General features: G+C 42.6%; 2 protein-coding genes across 4 annotated transcripts; one reads left to right on the top strand and one right to left on the bottom strand.

Moving 5' to 3' along the window:
* Positions 1-1,804: 1,804 nt before the first annotated feature.
* LOC111966200 (protein Wnt-7a) lies at positions 1,805-11,721 on the bottom strand. The gene is made up of 4 exons (XM_023990653.2): positions 11,315-11,721; positions 10,318-10,544; positions 6,987-7,258; positions 1,805-3,626 (listed from the first exon to the last, which is right to left on the bottom strand). The coding sequence occupies exons 1-4, from the start codon at positions 11,383-11,385 to the stop codon at positions 3,144-3,146; spliced, it is 1,053 nt and encodes a 350-aa protein (XP_023846421.1). The 5' UTR covers positions 11,386-11,721; the 3' UTR covers positions 1,805-3,143.
* Positions 8,550-21,224, top strand: fbxw12 (F-box and WD repeat domain containing 12). Of its 3 annotated transcripts, XM_070444357.1 has the most exons (12): positions 8,550-9,202; positions 9,445-9,549; positions 12,878-12,909; positions 13,157-13,194; positions 18,355-18,524; positions 18,608-18,732; positions 18,944-19,150; positions 19,241-19,405; positions 19,521-19,746; positions 19,910-20,091; positions 20,374-20,504; positions 20,626-21,224. In XM_070444357.1, the coding sequence occupies exons 5-12, from the start codon at positions 18,359-18,361 to the stop codon at positions 20,723-20,725; spliced, it is 1,302 nt and encodes a 433-aa protein (XP_070300458.1). In that variant the 5' UTR covers positions 8,550-9,202; positions 9,445-9,549; positions 12,878-12,909; positions 13,157-13,194; positions 18,355-18,358; the 3' UTR covers positions 20,726-21,224. The 3 variants fall into 3 exon arrangements, with proteins under 3 accessions (XP_070300458.1, XP_070300457.1, XP_023846420.1); XM_070444356.1 differs by lacking the exon at positions 9,445-9,549 and having other exon boundaries at positions 9,175-9,202; XM_023990652.2 differs by lacking the exons at positions 8,550-9,202; positions 9,445-9,549 and having other exon boundaries at positions 12,712-12,909.
* The last annotated feature ends 41 nt before the right edge of the window (positions 21,225-21,265 follow it).

The raw sequence follows: 21,265 nt of genomic DNA, 5'->3' as shown, positions 1-21,265 counted from the left end.
TGACATATTCGTGTTTATGGAGAAACACAGCTTAGCGTATAATTAGTAATGCTGTGATCTTCTAACTTGATGTAGGGTTTCTGGCTTACTGTGTGCCGTGATATCAAAGAACACAGGGTTTTGGGTTGATGAAACGGTGTGTGTTCGTGTGGGGGTGGGGGGGTGGGAGTGACTGTGTCTTCTGTTGTGGTGTAGATCTGACTGGGGTCACGCTGCAGGTGGATCACACATACACACAGACACATACATGTGTAGGGTTTCTTTGGGCCACTGGATCTGACTAGTGGATAGGTGACAGTATGACTGTAACAGCACCTCATTTAGTCGTTACTCACCATTAATGGATGCTGAACCACTAGAGGAGCTCTAACATAAGGACACATCATTCACAGTCTACCCAAGCCTGAGATTCTCCACAGTCACTTAAAGGTTAGCTGAAGACATGACTAAGTGAGTGTGAATAGGTCTAAATAGATGACCCATATTAGATCCTCAGATATGTAAAGAGAGGGAGGTCTTCAACACAAACCCTGGTTTAACTTTAACCAGGGCTGTTTAGCCAGCTGCCTTTTCTTATGCGGGACTCTGTTGGAGCAATATTATGAACGCTGGGTTTTCTGTCAATCAAAAAGAAGTCACAGTTACTACCCTCCTTCACTCCCATGTTCCTCTTCAGGGGTCATCAAAAGCAATATATTCCAGGGTCCTTTTAGTACAAGTACTTTTAGTTTGCCGGACCCTTATATCCTTGGGCCTGTAGTGCTGATCTAGGATCAGGTCCCACTATCCATTCATTATTGTCTAAAATACGAAACTGATCCTAGATCAGCAGTCCTACTCTGATATGCTTTACGAATGCGGCCATGATACAGAACATTACATCAGAAGATTTTATTTGGGAGAGAAAGAAGGGCCCTCACCATAGGAATGTAAGTGGTATGCTCAACATTGGTGAAATATTGAGCTAGGGGCCAAATTCATTGGGACCAACTTTTCCGTTAACACCTTTCTCTCCGTGTTCTAGTTATATATGGGGAGTGGAAGCGGGCGATTGTGGGCTTGAGCATCGTTAACATTTCCTTGACGTGTCGGCCGGCCATCTCCTGGAGACTGCCTCACATTTTCTGGGGCACAGAGGGAGTTGCTGTGGCAACTAGCGGCTTTGAGAGTGAATGAAGCAGATGTGCTAGTCATCTATCAACAGACAGCTCCAACTCCTCCCTGCCCAAGCAAGTCATCACCGCCATGACAGCCAGCCCGACCAGCCTCATCAATTACACCAACACCCTACCATTAGTGCACAAACGCTTTTCTCCTCCGCTACATTCATCCACTTCCTTCCCAGTCTGCAGGGCCCAAGATGGGCCCTCAATTAAGCCTGAATAACTTTGCCCCCTTTCCAAGAATGTCTTTCTTTCTTTTCCGCTACTTACCCCGTGGATTGCAATCGTAGAGTGAACCATTTCAGCGATTGATTTAACTCGAGGCATGTAGGCCTACCCATGATCACCATATGAAATCTATGTTCTTTTAACTTCATTGTCTTTAGTAGATAATAGCTTGCTCTATGTGGCGTGTTGTAGCCTAATGGCAGCATTAAACTGTCATACAATACAATCAACTTAAAGTCCCAAGTAATAAACCCCATAGTTAATGAATGTGTAGTTAACATGTAATTAATATGTAATAACAGTGTGTTTTAGGGAGGGGGCTAGATTCAGGCTGCAAATCAGAACCAATTTCAGCTGCCTGTTTTATCATGCAAGTTAGGGTTGGTAGTGAAATGAAACCCTCAGAGTCATGGTTTGTTAGTCATATCCTGTTCCTGTATTCCAACCATACCAGTCATGAAATACCGTAAACAGAGCAGTTTGAACACAGCCATATACTCACAGGGATAAACTCGGCGTTCCAATCACATACAGTATACAACAATGCCAGTGAAGTGACGCCAGTGGCGAAAACAAGATCACACATTGTCCCACGAGGATTTTACAGCGGGATAAAGAGGGAAGAGCTTGAAATTGAATTATGCCAGAAGAAATAGTATAAATAAGACATTCATATAAAAATAGGCTTTAACAAAATATACTCTCTTTACCAGTATTTACCAAAAAGAGTGTCTGTCTGGTTGAATATGCCTTGTTAAATTTAGTCAGCTTGAGGTGAGCATTGTCATTTAACACAGACAGTAGTGTTGATGCCCTTAGACCACAGCGAGGGACTCCCCAGACTAGCAGCAAACAGAAGGAAGACTAAAGCCACATCCAAAATGGCACCATAGTCCCCATATAGTGCACTACTTTTGGTCAGAGACACTATAAAGGGAATAGGATTTCAGATTAGCCCAAACRCACGAGAAAGTAAATGTCAGTAGTCTATTACCAGCCTAACCTGGAACAATATGAGGGACATAATATTCCACAGGGGAAAATTCCAGTCTGACTCATTCCAGTGTATGACTGTATGTTCTATGTTTGATTGCAACAAACAAACCAATAACAAACTCTAATTGGGGGAACCACCCATCATCTACACAATTAAGACTCGCTCCATAACGGACAAAATCAGTAGTTTCGTTATAAAATAAATTAATATTATTATTTTGTCTCTAAATACAGTAAGTTAAATATTCCAGATGGCTCTTTAATTTCATTTGTGCATAGCGTGTCCTATTGAGCTACAGGTACAGAGAACTACAGTAGTAGCACAGTCCAGCATTATATCCAGCATTGATTGGTGGTGAGCGTTGGAGAATCCATTAGCTCTACAGTCAACAGTAAGTAGCTAGTACACATCCATCCAGGTAGGCAYGCAGGTAGGCAGCTCAGTGTCTTATAGTTCATGTCCTGAGGCTGTCCCATCCTGGCTTCCAAGACACAGTGTTTCCCTTTATGGTCATATGTTGTACCATCGCACACAGCTCCTTATGTCACCGGCGAATGCAAGCATCCCAGTACATGTATATTGAGAGGGGAGGAGGAGCATTGTGTGCAAACAAAATCGCTGTTGTTCCATCTTCCGCTTATAGTTCCTCAATGTCTATTTCTGRAAAGACAGCATCTATCCATTAGTAAAAAGAAATCCACTATGCACACACACAAACACACACACACACACATCTGACGGTCCGATAAATATTGTCATTTGCAGGTGTACACCTCTGTCCTCTCGCTGCAGGTGTTGCACTTGACGTAGCAGCACCACAAGAACTTGCAGTTGCACTGCCACACGCGAGAGTACTGGTGTGTGTTGTAACCCCGTCCGCAGCACATCAGGTCACAGCCGCTGACCTGCTGCAGAACAGTCTTATTACACAGCCGGCCTTGCGTCCCGACACTGCCCGTCATCGGGTCCGCTTCGCAGTAATTAGGGGACTTCTCCATGTACACCAGGTCTGTGTCCATGGGTTTCCGGTAGGAGTAGAGCTTCTTGATCTTGAGGAATTTGGGCCGCTTGTTGCGGCTGGCTTTGACCGGTTCCACGTGCACAGCATGGGCGTACTTCTCTTTGAGAATGTAGCCGAGCTCGCGGAACTTGGGAAGTGTCGTCCAGCAGGTTTTGGTGGTGCAGGAGCCCGAAACACCATGACACTTGCATTCCAAATGCATGTTCTTCTCCAGGATCTAGACACACAAACAACCGAGAGAGAGGTTACCTTTACAGACCTTGCAAACAATCTGCTGAAGGTTATATTACTATATATGAGTAAGTCACTGAAAAAGAAAAAGCCTCTGCAAACATACCATACTATTATGTATATAATGAACTTATATGTTTATTGTCATAATAACCTGAAAATGATCCCTCTAAAATCTAAACATTCTYTATGGGTCCCAAGGGTCAGTGGAGGTTGAAGTAAATGATAGGCCTACATAATTCAATTGTTGCAATCCCATTGAAAACAGCAACATAGCACAGTGACACACACTGACACTCAGGTATGTTAAAGTCTAGGAGGTGGGTAACATTGTACGCACAGTGCAGCATTAGATCAGCAACAAGCTACTTGTGAGGTTGAACACAACAGCCCTTTACAAAACAGTAGCTTTGTACAGACTGTACACAGAAGCCATAATGCTGGATCGGGTTACAGTCTCCTCGTGTGTAGTCACAACACAACACGGTAAGGTCAGGATTGACTGCACAAGCTGCTGAATGATGTGGATATAACTGTTAAAGCCTGCTCCGATGACTATTACAAGTGTCTGCTGTCTCATACCTGAAAAGGCACAGCCAGCACTATAGCTACACTATTTGTCCCAATTCCTTGAACTAAAATGTATGAGGGGCTTGTTTGGCATTCTACTATCTTCATCATAGGATAGATAGAGATTTTGTGAGTTCCCGCAATCAATGAGTGAAAAGTGGAAAAAAATATATATAGMGAAAAACCTTCAATAATGTCATATAACAAACATATATATGGATTTTCCTTTTCCACAAATGCAATTTGATTCTAGAATCAATAAAATAAATGAATTTTAGTGCCTTGTACTGAAAATGCATACAAATGCAGTTAGCTTTTCGTGGTATACCAGACAACACTTGGCTTCCCAGCTACTAATCCCTCAGCAGCCCTGTGACCAACACTTGTGACAGGCTTTGTCTGGTCGTATTGGACCTGGGGGCTGTGAACTGCGCTCCTTCTCAGTGTCACTGCGTTGATTAGCATAAATAAAGGGGGGGGGGACAACTATCAAAACAGAGAGGCCATTTATTACCAAGGATACAGGGGGAAAAAAGAAGCCCAACTGATCTGAATCCACGAGTGTAGCCTGTTTCACTGTGAGAGGCAATTTAGCTGTCTAGATAAGCAGGGCTGAATTCAGGCCCCACACAGAAAGGCAACAGTGAGCTGTTGAGCACAATGTGTGAGTGGAGGCTTTTCAGTCTGTCTGGGTACGTGTTGGTGGTTTGAATCAGGCCTCTGTGGCACAGAGAGAGGCGAGAGAGAGAGGGGTAAAGGCTTGACTCTGGAGGGAGAGGTGCTTCTTTCCTCTTCACTAACTCCAGTGTACTGCTAAGGAGCCTCGCCCAAGTTGTTTGGCACAATTATTCCGCTCATTCTTTGACCTCCAGACTTGCTGGAGTCTCAGAGCTGATCTAGTATTTGCTGCAGCCATGGATGCACAGGAGCCTTGATCTGAGAATGTGAACATTACCTCGTCCCTGATCCATCTTGGTTGTATCAAGGGATTTGCCACAATGTGAGTCATTGACAAAACACAAACCCTACAAAACACTAGGTGTATCACACAAGTGAACGTAACATCTCTGTTAGGCAGGTAACCTCTTCCAAGAGACATAGTGATACAGTAGATATTATTCGACAATATTAAGCACCACACAGCAACCCGTGGCACAAGACTACTACACACGATAAGCACTTGGCTCTAGGATATCAGACAAACCAAGGAATTTAGGAATTGCGATAAACAGTAACTGTATCCTCTGCCAACAGTGCAGATCATAGGGGAGCAGGCTAATGCCTTTTTGTACAGTGTCAATCTGTTTTCAGCCCAGAGATCTGGGTCGTAATAAAACCCTGCCACTTAAACTGCTCTTTACCTCTAAAAAAGCTTCCCTTTATTTCACTGCCTGTTTAATCTTGGTCCCAATACCCAGATCCTTGGCAAGGTCCAGCCACTTCCAAGCATGGCGGAGACTACTAAATCACAACAACCATGGTTACTGAGGCCGAGCCTATATTCGGTAGGCCGTGTAGTTAACKAACACTTCGGACTCAGATTTAGATRCGGTCTCTTCTCTGTAAGGCTGGGGTTACACGAAACAACTTTCACACAATTTGAGTTGCGGTTGCAAGTGACACAATCTCAAGCAACTTTGCTGTTGCATGAAGCAACTCAAACGCGATTAAAATTGCATGCAACAGCCAATCAAACTGAAGCTGCTTGTTTGAGAATTCTAATCTCACCCCAATGTCATCTGCTGCATTACACCTTGGTTTCACAAATAATTTGTTTATCCAACATTTGGTTATTGTAACAGCAAGGATGTAGAAGAAATGCAGCCTGTACAATTTAGGTCACTTTTTAAATGGAACCTTTATTTAACTAGGCAAGTCAGTTAAGAACAAATTCTTATTTACTATGACAGCCTTCCGGGGGAACTGCCTTGTTCAGTGGCAGAACGACAGATGTTTTACCTTGTCAGCTCGGGGATTCGATCCAACAACCTTTCAGTTACCTTTCAACCACTAGGCTACCTGCCGCCCACAAACACAGCTAGCTAGCTAGGAACAAGCTAACCAAGCTAGCAACGAACTAAGCTAGCTACAGTAGCACAGTTCATGGGGGACAATTTCAGTTGAGAGGTTTGGGTTCACTAAAAGCCCTGATTGCGGGTTCTGCTGCGCAGCACTGACAGCTATGTTGACATGACAACAGGGTTGTAATTCCCGAACCATCGAATGGATCATGTGACAAAAGTTTTTGTTTTGATTGGCTGTTGCTTGAAACTATTTGCACAAGGTTTAAAAGTTTGAGCTGGATGCAACCAAGTTGCAGACCAGTTGCTTATTAGTTGCAACGGGGTGTTTCATGAAGCAATCAAGAAGCAACTCAGTTGCAAGCAACTACAATTGCATGCAAGCTGTGTTGTGTAACAGCAGCCCAACTGTTTAAGTAAACTACAGCACATGTCAATCTTCAAGGAACTATTTCCTGATTACAGTAAAGACATATAAGAGAATAAAGCAATTCATCCAAAATAATCTATTTTAGTTTTTTTTACCACAGAAAGTTGTATTTTTTTGTTGTTGAGTGAACTACCCCCAGATTTTGCTGTATTTAACCTTTTTTTGYAAGGGTCCTGCTTCTTTGCCACAACCTAATGAAATAGTCCGGGATCCAGTTTAGGTTAGCTGGGATTACATTTTTACCATCAAAAATACATGCAGCSTTCCATCTAAAATCCTTCCCTATGGAGAGAGAACAAGGAAGAGGAGTGGCGTGGTCACGTACCTTGCGTCCCACTTCGTTGTTGTGCAGGTTCATGAGAGACCTGGCATTCTGTTTGACCTCTCTGGCGTCCACGAACACCTTGGAGAAGCCCAGGCCGTAGCTGATGTCTGCTGAACAGCCGCCCCACTTCCAGCCCTGGCCTTTACTGTAGAAACCCTGCTTCTCCGTGTCACAGCTGCAGTCACTCAGGTTCCCCTGAGTACAGGCTGCAGTAATGGCGTGGGCAACGCCGGCCGCTATGATGGCGTAGGTGAACGCAGCCTCTTTACTGCCTAGGAGGGAACACAGTTGGGACTTAGTATTTAGTATGCTTAATCATTTTAATGTGTAAACTGGTGTGATATCTGGGAGAATTCATATTTTTTGTATGGTGCTACAGCTGTATGTTTCACAGCTTGATAAATAGCACAGGGATGGGGGAGGAAATCTGGATTTCCATGACATACTTCCGTCTATATGGTGTATATCAAATATACTGTATGTTAAAAAAATAGCAACTTGAGAGCAGTTTAACCATTAAGTGTCAGTGCTCATGTCAACTTATTTGTCAGACAAACCACTCAAGGACTACAGTCATCTGAAAACTGACCTGGAAACTGGCCTGCCTTAGAAACAAAATGTCTGTGAACTCCCAAGTCAATAAAGTAGTATGAATGAGATGGCTGTGGAGAAGGATGAGCTATTGATCAGATTAGTGCCCTGGTACACTCTGTGTATTCTTGCAGGGAGGATCTTGATTCAGAGGTTATCTCTCCCATGTCCACTGAACAAATCATTTACGCACACTGGGATGTTTGAATTACCAGCATATAATTAAAGGTGAACCTGTCATGATTGAAAGAGTGAGCTTCTTGTTCAAAGTTCTTAGTCACAGCATCTATTTTAAGGTCCAACATGCTATGTAAATAGAGAACTGGCTTATACCAATACCAATGTTTACTGTACAAGTGCGTCCATGTGCCATTTTCCAATATGTTTGTTTGGTTTAATGTTATCTCCTGACGCAAACAAATGGGTTGCAGTTATCAATATTAATCGTATTATTAACCAAATTGTACTTCTGTGTGCGCATGCATATAGAGTGAAATACCTGCATCTGCAGTTCGGTATATACAAACAACCAGCGACTGATGGCAATATCCATCATATCTATGTAAACGAACTACTCCACAGTTCTTAAAAAACAAACATGACACCTTCCTCTTTACTTCCTGGTGAACCCAGATTCACGAGGTGCTGCTGCCCTGTTTTTGATAAACATCTATGATCTGCGCCCTTGCCATTGAAAGATAACCTCATATTGAGGCATCAATTATGTGGACGTTTTTATAGATTCGATGGGCCCCGAGCCAGAAAAGAAGGTGTGCCGGGCAGTCAGTTCTAACTGCTCCGTTGTTAATTTTCCCCCAGGAGTCCCTAGTGCATTGGTTCAAAACAAAGGATGGCAGGAATTCTTCAGTACTTTGTCATGAGACCTGACTGGAAAGACCTAAAAGCAACAGAAGCAATGCTTTATCCGGTTTTAAGTGAGTAAGTAGTAAGAGCCATATGCAAATTGAATACTCTCATTGCACCAAGTGTAGAATAGTCTCTTTTAAATAAGTCACATCAAATGTTATTTCAGTTTTAACTTTACATATGCGTGTTGGTTGATCTGCAATGGACAAAATACTACAGAAACACTCAAAACATTAGATGCACCTTGCACCCCTGCGAACAGAAACCCTAGACAGGCTGCCTTTCTTTGGCTGCCACAAGCGAGAGTGTGCAAGCTCCACCCAACTCACGCTAGACATCAACAATGGCATTCATTTCTAACCTCTAATCTGATCAGTGAAACCAATCTATTTTGCATGGTTGTCTATGCCAGACTCTTCAGTGACTTAAAACACTCATTCAAGAAGAAAACATATTGTGAAAGACCACAGCTTCCACTTGAACAGCAGAAGAGGATTATGCCCTTCACACCAACAGCTGTAAAGAGCTTTTCACAGTAATATTATGAATCACCATTGAATGCACTAGTTGTGGATTTATAGGAATACATTGTATGAAGGTCTCTCTAGTCTAGCTGCTTGATGGTTAAAACACGTGTTCTATTACAATGCTATTAGCTATTTGTTGTGTGTGACTCTACTGAACAGCCCAAATCCAGGTTGGGATAGGATACGATCCTAGATGACGTTCTAGTTGCTCCCTGAATATGCAACAGTCTGGTGAGTACCACAGAATCTGCACAGATTAGCCATCTACTGTTGTGTTATTCCGAGTAACTGTAACTGTACAGTCATTACAGTCATTACAGTCAGTAGAGTGTGTAATATATTATGTAATATTATGCACAGGAGAATACCCCAAGTAGTCCTTCAGACAACTTCAGGGCATGTGCGATAGGCACAACATGGAAACGTTTTGAAGCAGAACAAGAAAACTGAACGTGTTTCTTTGGAAAGTTCAGCCTCCAGTAGACCAGCCATGAACCTGCACCTACTGTAGGCCATCCCTGTGTTCCCAAAGACATCCTAGACATCCATCAATGCTGTGAAACCTATTGCCTAACCAGGTAGCTACAGTACTTCATTTGAACTTTTCCTTTCTTTCGTTACTCCCCTGTGTATGTGCAGCTCGGTATTTCAAGCTTTTATTCCTCTGTACTTTCTATCTACTGTAACTTATACCCGTGGTAAGATCGCCGTCTTTACAGTGAGAGCCACAGCACCCAGTGATAGAGAAGGATAAAGACCAGTGAATATATGCCTCGGGGGACTACGCTGACCTGAAAACACAGGCTGTCAATGTTCACAAGAGCTTTGTTACCGTGCTGGCTTCTGATACCTTTTGGACTTGTTAAGTTCCCCTCCTTTCTCTCGCACTCTGTCTCTATCTTGAAAGACCGGTGTAAGACACAGCTTCAATCTGTTCACCAATTATGAGCATTTAAGTTTTTTGGGGAAAGTTCCCTGTCGATACTTCTAGTGTATAGCCTATGGGAAACGTTTTTAAAGCTAAAATTGAACTATAGGAATTTCCACCACATGTTGTTCTCAAATGACACACAATAACCTTTCCCCAACGTCTGCCCATGTTATCAAGGCACACATAATGTGTCATCCGCAAATGACATTCAGAAAAGCCAGGAACGATTTGTGTCAACTCTCATTGGAACAGATATGCAGGCACTCAAAAATATACGGGCCATTTGGCTACATGCGCCACAGTGCGCTATTGACGCACAATGAACCTTCAGGCCTATATAAACATGGGGACATTTTCAGTGATGAGATGACATTTCAAAATGCTCTAACCAAACTTTAATTGATTTGCAACATACCCACTTTCAACTCTTTTCCGAAGACTGTCCTTTCTCCAAGCGCAGAGCAGTTCCAGCGCCCATTTTTGAACTGAAATTGACACTCGTTTATCCCCATTTGGGCTCCCTCTCCGATGACGATAATGGCATCCGGGCGACTCTGACAGATTATCCGCTGTCGGGGAGCCAAACCGGGAATCTTGTTACAGATTATACTCGCACCTAGCGCGACCACCGATGAAAAGCCACTGTAAGGGTATAATAGTTAGACATTGAATGACATTTTTTATTTATTTTACCCATATAACAATGGTATATTGGAGTTTTGTGGCTATTTAAAGAGAAAGTACTGACTGCCAGATTGCCTATAGGACATTGAACATGGTTTTCAACGTCCTATAGGCTATAAAACGGTGTTTATTAAAGCTTTATAACCTACATGTTTATAACGTGAAAAAGGGATTAACATTCATACAATTTAAACGCGCACTTATTGTTCTCCTTGTCTAGAGGAGGTTATAAAAAAATATGGGCTGTAGAAATACGAGAGATAAGCGGTGAGAACACGGTTTATTTTAAACTCAATTATTCTGTCTTTGAGTGAAATACAAGTGTGTCACAAAATATGAAGGACACATCTGAAGCCATCTCTAATTGATAAATTAACCCGGAAACCATTTATTTGATGTGTTGTAGCCTATAGATGGGCAAATAAATCAGAATAAACCTTCGTCAGGTGGTTTCTAACTGTAAAAACTCAAACTCTATATGCTTTTTAGAACAGATTAATAAAACTCTCAGACATGATGACGGGTCAATGTCAAATAAGCAATGAACGTAGCTTAGTTAGATGAATAATTATAATAATTTATATACAGTTTAATTTATAGAAAATATAGGCTATGTCTATTCAAACACACTTCACACCGAAACTTTCTGTTATAGGCTACTCTTATATTTTCTTTTTTTCTTTTTAGGAACACGGGCTACCTAATGAACATGCCAATGACAAACTCACCCGATTTTCAAATAGACAATCCCAAGGCAAAGCAAAACCCGAAAAATCCAGCGTCTAGTTTTTCGACTCATGATGCTTCCACTCTCAGCTTCATGCAGTGTGCAAGAGAAAGCGATMAATATATAATCTCCGATAGTCACTGTCCAAATTATCCAAAATTACTTCAAGTCGGTACAAACGAATATCCCCAACAGATAGGCCTATTATTTTATATACTAGGCTAGTCTTAGCTGTAGGCTAATGATATCCGTAAACTCCCCTACGTGGCCCCTTTACTGTGTCGTTTTATCATTGCGAGGGTGTCACAGGTAAAAACGGAGGATGAGCAAGTGCTGTAGTGCGATTATCTCCTTCTCACTGTTTTTGCTACCAGCAAGATCTATATAGGCTATCTGGCTCATCTATCTGGGGCGTGTTCAGAGAAGTCATGGCATGGAGCCCTACTCTGGAATCCCGCCTGGGCTGAATCTCTCCACAACTATTCCACTTGTGTCAATTCACCTGCTCATTAATTGCTCATTAATTAACTTTCTAATAAAAAGAACACAAGCAGTGGATAGTGATGGTTGTCAAAATCAAATCAAATTATATTTGTCACATGCGCCGAATACAACAGTTGTAGACCTTACAGTGAAATGCTTACTTACAAGCCCCTAACCAATAATGCAATTTAAAACATACGAATAAGAAATAAAAGGAACACGTAATTAAAGAGCAAAAGTAAAATAACAATAGCGAGCATAAGAGACTGTAGCAGCAACATTATGTACAGAATAAGTAAAAAAATAAGTTACAAACAACGAAAAAAAACTAACGAAAAAACACATTCGGTTAGGAGCACGTAAAACGTCAGCCATCTTTTCCGGCGCCAAAAGAAATATTGTGTGATTATAATGAGAATGAATGACTTTCACTGAAGTCGTATGATTATCATTGAATAATACTTTGAAATATGTAACTACAAAAACTATTTGACATTTTCTGTCTATTTTGTATATGTTTTTTTCCCTTTATATGCCTACTTCAAACATACATTTTATGGGTTTAAACCTAATCTAGGCCTAGGCAATATATTGTACTTGATGCACGCATGTAACTCGAACTGCCGCGCAAAAACTCAAATTGAATTGCATGCATCACATTTCATTGCACTCACTTGATAAATTGTTCACATTAAACAATGCCAGCAAATGGTCACCTTTATATATAGTATGTTGGCACAACATTTCTACACGACTTGCTTAGCTGTGAAAGCTCCTTCATCAAGTGTCCAGTGTGTCTCCTCTGCATTTCTGCTTTGGAGATGTTTGTACCCTTTATAATAGCGCCATCTGCAGACAAATAAGTATTGGTAGTATTGAAAAAATAAAAAGAACGGAAATGAGTTTTGTCCTTTCAGCCTCCCCGTAGCCTATGTAGAAATTGCGGACAAAATATTGATATTTCGCTGATAGTCTTACTTCACAGCCAGCAATACAGCATAGCTGTAAAACGTCGAAATGGATTATCATCCTTACCTAACTAATGATTGCCTAATTCACATTTTCTCTTTTTTTCAAGAAGATGATTTAATTCGAGCATCAAGTGTCTGTAAGGTAAGAGAGTCACAAAAACTTGCGGAAGTAGAGGTATACAATCTGGGAATATAGTAAAACAGTTCTGAATATATTCTCTATTTTCTGTTATAATGTTCCACATATAGGTGTTTTGTCAAGCGGTTGCTTTACTTTGAAACATCACGTTATTATTAGTTTGTAATATATGTTGATAGATTTATTTTAATAACTGGACTGGTGTGACAGCCGATCTTAACAACCCCATAACTTGTGGCTTTTTATCTAGGAATGGCAAGAAGCAGCAGAAACACCTTGGTTGTGGCGGTGAGTTTGAGGGTTTTACCCACTGATCAGTTTTACATACCCATGTCAGAATGAATAATATACTGGGTGGGTATGAGGTTGGTTTAGATATGGGTGAGGGTGGGTGACAGGGCATTTTTCTTTCTTTCTTTCTTTCTTTCACCTTTATTTAACATTTACATTTACATTTACATTTAAGTCATTTAGCAGACGCTCTTATCCAGAGCGACCAGGTAGGCAAGTTGAGAACAAGTTCTCATTTACAACTGCGACCTGGCCAAGATAAAGCAAAGCAGTTCAACGCATACAACAACACAGAGTTACACATGGAGTAAAACAAACATACAGTCAATAATACAGTAGAAAAATAAGTCTATATACAATGTGAGCAAATGAGGTGAGATAAGGGAGGTAAAGGCAATAAATAGGCCATGGTGGCGAAGTAAATACAATATAGCAAGTAAAACACTGGAATGGTAGATTTGCAGTGGATGAATGTGCAAAGTAGAAATACTGGGGTGCAAAGGAGCAAAATAAATAAATAAATACAGTAGGGMAAGAGGTAGTTGTTTGGGCTAATTGTAGATGGGCTATGTACAGGTGCAGTAATCTGTGAGCTGCTCTGACAGATGGTGCTTAAAGCTAGAGAGGGAGATAAGTGTTTCCAGTTTCAGAGATTTTTGTAGTTCGTTCCAGTCATTGGCTGAGAACTGGAAGGAGAGGCGGCCAAAGGAGGAATTGGCTTTGGGGGTGACCAGTGAGATATACCTGCTGGAGCGCGTGCTACGGGTAGGTGCTGCTATGGTGACCAGCGAGCTGAGATAAGGTGGGACTTTACCTAGCAGGGTCTTGTAGATGACCTGGAGCCAGTGGGTTTTGCGACGAGTATGAAGTGAGGGCCAGCCAACGAGAGCATACAGGTCGCAGTGGTGGGTAGTATATGGGGCTTTGGTGACAAAACGGATGGCACTGTGATAGACTGCATCCAATTTATTGAGTAGGGTATTGGAGACTATTTTGTAAATGACATCGCCGAAGTCCAGGATAGGTAGGATGGTCAGTTTTACGAGGGTATCTTTGGCAGCATGAGTGAAGGATGCTTTGTTGCGAAATAGGAAGCCAATTCTAGATTTAACTTTGGATTGGAGATGTTTGATGTGAGTCTGGAAGGAGAGTTTACAGTCTAACCAGACACCTAGGTGTTTGTAGTTGTCCACATATTCTAAGTCAGAACCGTCCAGAGTAGTGATGCTGGACGGGCGGGCAGGTGCAGGCAGCAATCGGTTGAAGAGCATGCATTTAGTTTTACTTGTATTTAAGAGCAGTTGGAGGCCACGGAAGGAGTGTTGTATGGCATTGAAGCTTGTCTGGAGGGTTGTTAACACAGTGTCCAAAGAAGGGCCAGGAGTATACAGAATGGTGTCGTCTGCGTAGAGGTGGATCAGAGACTCACCAGCAGCAAGAGCGACATCATTGATGTATACAGAGAAGAGAGTCGCCCAAGAATTGAACCCTGTGGCACCCCCATAGAGACTGCCAGAGGCCCGGACAACAGGCCCTCCGATTTGACACATTGAACTCTATCAGAGAAGTAGTGGCTGAACCAGGCGAGGCAATCATTTGAGAAAACAAGGCTGTTGAGTCTGCCGATGAGGATGTGGTGATTGACAGAGTCGAAAGCCTTGGCCAGGTCAATGAATACGGCTGCACAGTATTGTTTCTTATCGATGGCGGTTAAGATATCATTTAGGACTTTGAGCGTGGCTGAGGTGCACCACATGACCAGCTCTGAAACCAGATTGCATACCGGAGAAGGTACGGTGGGATTCGAAATGGTCGATAATCTGTTTGTTAACTTGGCTTTCGAAGACCTTAGAAAGGCAGAGTAGGATAGATATAGGTCTGTAGCAGTTTGGGTCAAGAGTGTCCCCCCCTTTGAAGAGGGGGATGACCGCAGCTGCTTTCAAATCTTTGGGAATCTCAGACGACACGAAAGAGAGGTTGAAACAGGCTAGTAATAGGGGTTGCAACAATTTCGGCAGATCATTTTAGAAAGAAAGGGTCCAGATTTTCTAGCCCGGCTGATTTGTAGGGTCCAGATTTTGCAGCTCTTTCAGGACATCAGCTGACTGGATTTGGGAGAAGGAGAAATGGGAAAGGTTTAGGCGAGTTGTTGTGAGGGTGCGTGCTGTTGACCGGGGTAGGGGTAGCCAGGTGGAAAGCATGGCCAGCCGTAGAAAAATGCTTATTGAAATTCTCAATTATAGTGGATTTATCGGTGGTGATAGAGTTTCCTATCCTCAGTGCAGTGGGCAGTTGGGAGGAGGTGCTCTTATTCTCCATGGACTTTACAGTGTCCCAGAACTTTTTTGAGTTTGTGTTGCAGGAAGCAAATTTCTGCTTGAAAAAGCTAGCCTTGGCTTTTCTAACTGCCTGTGTATATTGGTTTCTAACTTCCCTGAAAAGTTGCATATCACGGGGGCTGTTCGATGATAATGTAGAACGCCACAGGATGTTTTTGTGTTTGGTTAAGGGCACTCAGGTCTGGAGAGAACCAAGGGCTATATCTGTTTCTTGTTCTAAATTGTTTGAATGGGGCATGCTTATTTAAGATGGTGAGGAAGGCATTTAAAAAAATAACCAGGCATCCTCTACTGACGGGATGAGGTCAATATCCTTCCAGGATACCCGGGCCAGGTCGATTAGAAAGGCCTGCTCGCTGAAGTGTTTCAGGGAGCGTTTGACAGTGATGAGTGGAGGTCGTTTGACCGCTGACCCATTACGGATGCAGGCAATGAGGCAGTGATCGCTGAGATCTTGGTTGAAAACAGCAGAGGTGTATTTAGAGGGCAAGTTGGTTAGGATGATATCTATGAGGGTGCCCGTGTTTACGGCTTTGGGGTTGTACCTGGTAGGTTCATTGATAATTTGTGAGATTGAGGGCATCAAGCTTAGATTGTAGGATGGCTGGGGTGTTAAGCATGTCCCAGTTTAGGTCACCTAGCAGCACGAGCTCTGAAGATAGATGGGGGGCAATCAGTTCACATATGGTGTCCAGAGCACAGCTGGGGGCAGAGGGTGGTCTATAGCAAGTGGCAATGGTGAGAGTCTTGTTTTTAGAAAGGTGGATTTTTAAAAGTAGAAGTTCAAATTGTTTGGGTACAGACCTGGATAGTAGGACAGAACTCTGCAGTAGATTGCAACACTGCACCCTTTGGCCGTTCTATCTTGTCTGAAAATGCTGAGTTAGGGATGGAGATTTCAGAGTTTTTGGTGGTCTTCCTAAGCCAGGATTCAGACACGGCTAGGACATCCGGGTTGGCAGAGTGTGCTAAAGCCGTGAATAAAACAAACTTAGGGAGGAGGCTTCTAATGTTAACATGCACGAAACCAAGGCTATTGCGGTTACAGAAGTCATCATAAGAGAGCGCCTGGGGAATAGGAGTGGAGCAAGGCACTGCAGGGCCTGGATTCACCTCTACATCYCCAGAGGAACAGAGGAGGAGTAGGATAAGGGTACGGCTAAAAGCTATGAGAATTGGTCGTCTAGGACGTCCGGAACAGAGAGTAAAAGGAGCAGGTTTCTGGGGGCGATAAAATAGCTTCAAGGTATAATGTACAGACAAAGGTATGGTAGGATGTGAATACAGTGGAGGTAAACCTAGGCATTGAGTGATGATGAGAGAGATATTGATGTGGTCAGCTGCATCATATTTGAAGTACAGTGCCTTTGGGAAAGTATTCAAAGTAAAAATACCCCTTTACCTTTTCCACATTATGTTAGGTTACAGCCTAATTCTAAAATTAATTCAATTGTTTTTTTCCCTCATCAATATACACACAATATCCCATAATGACAAAGCAAAAACAGGTTATTAGAAATGTTTTCAAATGTTTTTTAAAATTATTATAACGAGAATATCACATTTACAATAGTCTCTCAGAGATGTTCGATTGGGTTCAATTCCAGGCTCTGGCTGTGCCACTCAAGGACGTTCAGAGATGTGTATTGAAGCCACTCCTGCATTGTCTTGGCTGTGTGCTTAGGGTCGTTGTCCTGTTGGAAGGTGAACCTTTGCCCCAGTCTGAGGTCCGGAACGCTCTGGAACAGGTTTTCAATCAAGGATCTCTCTGTACTTTTCTCCGTTCATCTTTGCCTCAATCCTGACTAGTCTCCCAGTCCCTGCTGCTAAAAACATCCCCACAGCATGATACTACTGCCACCACCATGCTTCACTGTAGGGATGGCGCCAGGTTTCCTCTAGACGTGACGCTTGGCATTCAGGCCAAAAAGTTTAATCTTGGTTTCATCAGACCAGAGCATCTTGTTTCTCATGGTCTGAGAGTCTTTAGGTGACTTCTAGCAAACTCCAAGCGTGCTGTCATGTGCCTTTTAGTGAGGAATGGCTTTTGTCTGGCACTCTACCATAAAGGCCTGATTGGTGGAGTGCTGCAGAGATGGTTGTCTTTCTGGAAGGTTCTCCCATCTCCACAGAGGAACTCTAGAGCTCTGTCAGATTGACCATCGGGTTCTTGGTCACCTCCCTCTTGGTCACCTCCCCCGATTGCTCAGTTTGGCCGGGGGGCTAGCTCTAGGAAGAGTTTTGGTGGTTCAAAACGTCTTCCATTTAAGAACGATGGAGGCCATTGTGTTCTTGGGAACCTTCAATGCTGCAGAAATGTTTTGGTACACTTCCCCAGATCTGTGCCTGAACACAATCCTATCTCGGAGCTCTACGGACAATTCCTTCGACTTCATGGCTTGGTTTTTGCTCTGACATGCACTGTTAACTGTGTGACCTTATATAGACAGGTGTATGCCTTTCCAAATCATGTCCAATCAATTGAATTTACCACAGGTTGTAGAAACATCTAAAGGATGATCAATAGAAACAGGATGCACCTGAGCTCAATTTCGAGTCTCATAGCTAAGGGTCTGAATACTTATGTAAATAATGTATTTCAGTTTTTTTTTTTTTATACATTTCTAATATTTTTTTACTTTGTAATTATGGGGTATTGTTAGTAAATTGTAGATTTTATTTGATCCATTTTAGACTAAGGCTGTAATGAAACAAAGAGTCAAGGGGTCTGAATACTTTCCAAAGGCACTGTATATTCTATATAACACGTGTATATAATAATAACTGTATATTAATGCCTAGTAATCTATCCCCGCAGAGAAATGTGTCTGCAGCGTTGGGGTTTCTGTAACATTGCGGTGCTGGGCTCTGAACATGGGAAGCAGGCTTGGAAGAGCTACTTCCTGCGTCGCTCTCACCTGGAGCTGAAGATGACCAAGGGCAGATCCGGTGGGGACTACACCTGTAAYAGCTTGAGGGGACACACAGGTGAGCATACTCTTTCTTTAGAAAGGATGGAACTGTCTATGAAAACAGTATTTAGTATGGCCTACAACATCTATATTTTCCAGGCAGGGTGGTTGGGTGTGTGTACCTGTCAGGGAACTCTCCCCAGCTCCCTGACTTCTGGAGCTCCACCCCTACTATCTGCAGTTCATCCTCAGATGGTACAGTCCGTGCCTGGGATGTCCAGCAGGTGAAAACAATACTGCCCTTTTATACTTATTACGAGGCTTTATTTACCAGTCTTCAGAGCACTTTACATTGTATGTAGGCTACTCATCCTACCCTCCACCAAGGTGTAGCACCCACTTCAGTAGCCATATTATATGGTCTACTGGTCTACACAAAGAAGGATTTGCAGTTAGCACTTAGGAAATGGTGTTTCCTTTTCCCCTTTTAACCAGGGGGTACAGCTGTGGTGCAGCCCTGTTCAGAGTCCTCTAACTGGGATGGTAGCTGACGGTGGGCATGGTGGGGTCATCACGTCAGATTCCACAGGGCTGCTCAAAGCCTGGGATGGTCAGAGTGGACAGGAGATGTCCTTCTACTCCTCAGCATCCCCACAGTGCACCTTACTGCCCTACAGTGTAGAAGACAGCTCTTTTCTCTCAGTGAGTACCCAAACAGCCAACCATGTCTGGTTGGTTGTCAGATCAATATCTGACTGACACATAATACATCATATTTTTCCTTTTCACCAGGTGGGGACCAGTCAAGGCTCTGTCCATACTCTGACTAGCCCCTCACTGTCAAAGCTGTCCACTCTGGTGGTGTGTGACACATTCAAAGTAAACCTACTCCTGGCATCGCCAGACAAGAAATGGATCCTAGCTGGAACTACAGAGAATATGGATATGAGTCCAAAGGTAATTGTAACAATTGACATGTTTGTCTATAATAATTATTATGAATCACAGAAGTCCTGAAAAGTAGTAATGTTTCATCTTTGTTCAAATATGTATTGTGTTGTTTGACTGGCAGGTGTTGTCCAGTCAGAGTGTGACGTGTCCCTCTGAGGAGGAGGATCCTCTGTGCCAGTGTCTGCCTGTCTCAGGCTGCAGTGCTGCTGCCTTCCTGCCCTCCCAGCCGGCCAGACTGGCCACGGTCCACTGCAAGGACAACTCACACTCAAACATGCATCACAACAAGGTCCTCTCTGTGTTCGACATCATCATAAAAAAGACCCGATTCAAGACAGAGATCCAGGGTAAAGTGTCAAGTTGAGACGTTTTAATATCTTCATCTATTTAGATGATCAATACCTGTTACGTTAGCAAGCTTGTCCCATGTGTCATTTTGTCAGTTGTACTCATTTTTGTGGTTATGCTAGAAATGAAGATTTGGCCTAACTTTCAGTTCTACTATTTCAGTTGAGCAGGTGGAGAAATTCGAGTTGGTATTTGAGGGCAGGACTTCGGACATCCTTCTGGAGGGCAAGGGAAGCAGCACTCTGGTTGTAGCTGCTCACAGAGAGCTGAAGGTCTACACTGTGAAAGGAGAACTCATCTGTAGCTTCAAGGACCATACTGAACCTATCTGCTCTATTTGTGTGGTATGCTTTTCACTCTTATCGTGCGTATGGACTACTGATAATAGTAATTACGCATTGGAATTTATATATTGGAGTTCAAAGCGCTATACATAGTATGGGGAAAACTGCAGTGTTCTAGATAATTATATTTTGCCCTTGATTTATTTTTTAAATAGTTTGGCTCTTATTTAGCAGAATATCCCTTGGGATATAGACCTTGTGGGAATTGACGTTTAAGGTTATATGGTGCTCGGGGAAAGGCTGTCCATGAAATTTACCCTAAAAGTGAGGCTTTTCTCTCAGGATAGTTTCCGTGTAGTCACTGCTTCTCGGGACCTGTCCTTAAGAGTTCTGACGTGGAAAACTGACAGAGACAAAGGGCTCACACTGGAAAGTCGATACCACTTACTGGGAGGCTCTCACTCCATGTCCAGGTACAGAAAGACATTTCCGTCCGTCAAGGAAACAAATGGTACATTCRGGCTCTGTATTTTAAAGTTGGATTGTTATAATGTAGTAGTGAACTGATGTACATTTCATGTCTTGTGTTGACAGAGGGTTCAGTTATGTGGCTTGTGACTACTCAACCATTGTGGCTTCAGTGGAAGCAGTGGATGGGAAGGATGTCCTGAAGGCCTACTCTTTCAACTCCTGAGCAACACTGTCCTCTAGGAGGACTTCGCAGGTACTACAGTCGTTAGCATCAGTCACTAACAATTAATTGTGCACGTTTCTGAGTAGTTTAATCACTGATGTTGTGCCTTGCCTTTACAATCCCCTCTGTTTATGGGATATACATTGTAATCAAGAGTTTATGGGATATACATTGTAATCAAGATTTATCGCAGATGTGTTTATGTTATGCAAAGCATGCACATACAAGTATGAAGGGGAAAAACATTGCAGTTTGCTGTGCCATGATACTTTATTTTTTGTGTAATAACACATTTCTGTAAAGGAATGAATGGTTATAATCACTTAGCTGGCTTTATGTGGAGCTTAGGTATTTAAATCCCTGTGTTGGATGTTYCATGTTCAATATAACCTAAATCTTTAGGGCACATACTGTAACAAATACTGCRCCTTGATCTTCTTAACGAAACCAAACTGACAATTTATTTTTAACTCTCAAATAAACTGCATTTTCTTGGGTCTGCATTTTAACTGTACAATACAGAAGTAAACAATGGAAAGT

This window comes from Salvelinus sp. IW2-2015, linkage group LG7 (genome assembly GCF_002910315.2).
Source record: "Salvelinus sp. IW2-2015 linkage group LG7, ASM291031v2, whole genome shotgun sequence".
Lineage (NCBI taxonomy): Eukaryota > Metazoa > Chordata > Actinopteri > Salmoniformes > Salmonidae > Salvelinus > Salvelinus sp. IW2-2015.
Note: the sequence above shows the minus strand (reverse complement) of the source record. Positions and strands in the feature narration are given on the sequence as shown.

Bases quoted from the DNA above. Each gene is read 5' to 3' on its own strand.
- LOC111966200 (XM_023990653.2), bottom strand. From the start codon at position 11,385: ATGAGTCGAAAAACTAGACGCTGGATTTTTCGGGTTTTGCTTTGCCTT. The intron at 10,545-11,314 runs GTGAGTTTGTCA...ATACCCTTACAG, and splicing joins ATTGTCTATTTGAAAATCGG to TGGCTTTTCATCGGTGGTCG. The intron at 7,259-10,317 runs GTATGTTGCAAA...GTTCCCTCCTAG, and splicing joins CGGAAAAGAGTTGAAAGTGG to GCAGTAAAGAGGCTGCGTTC.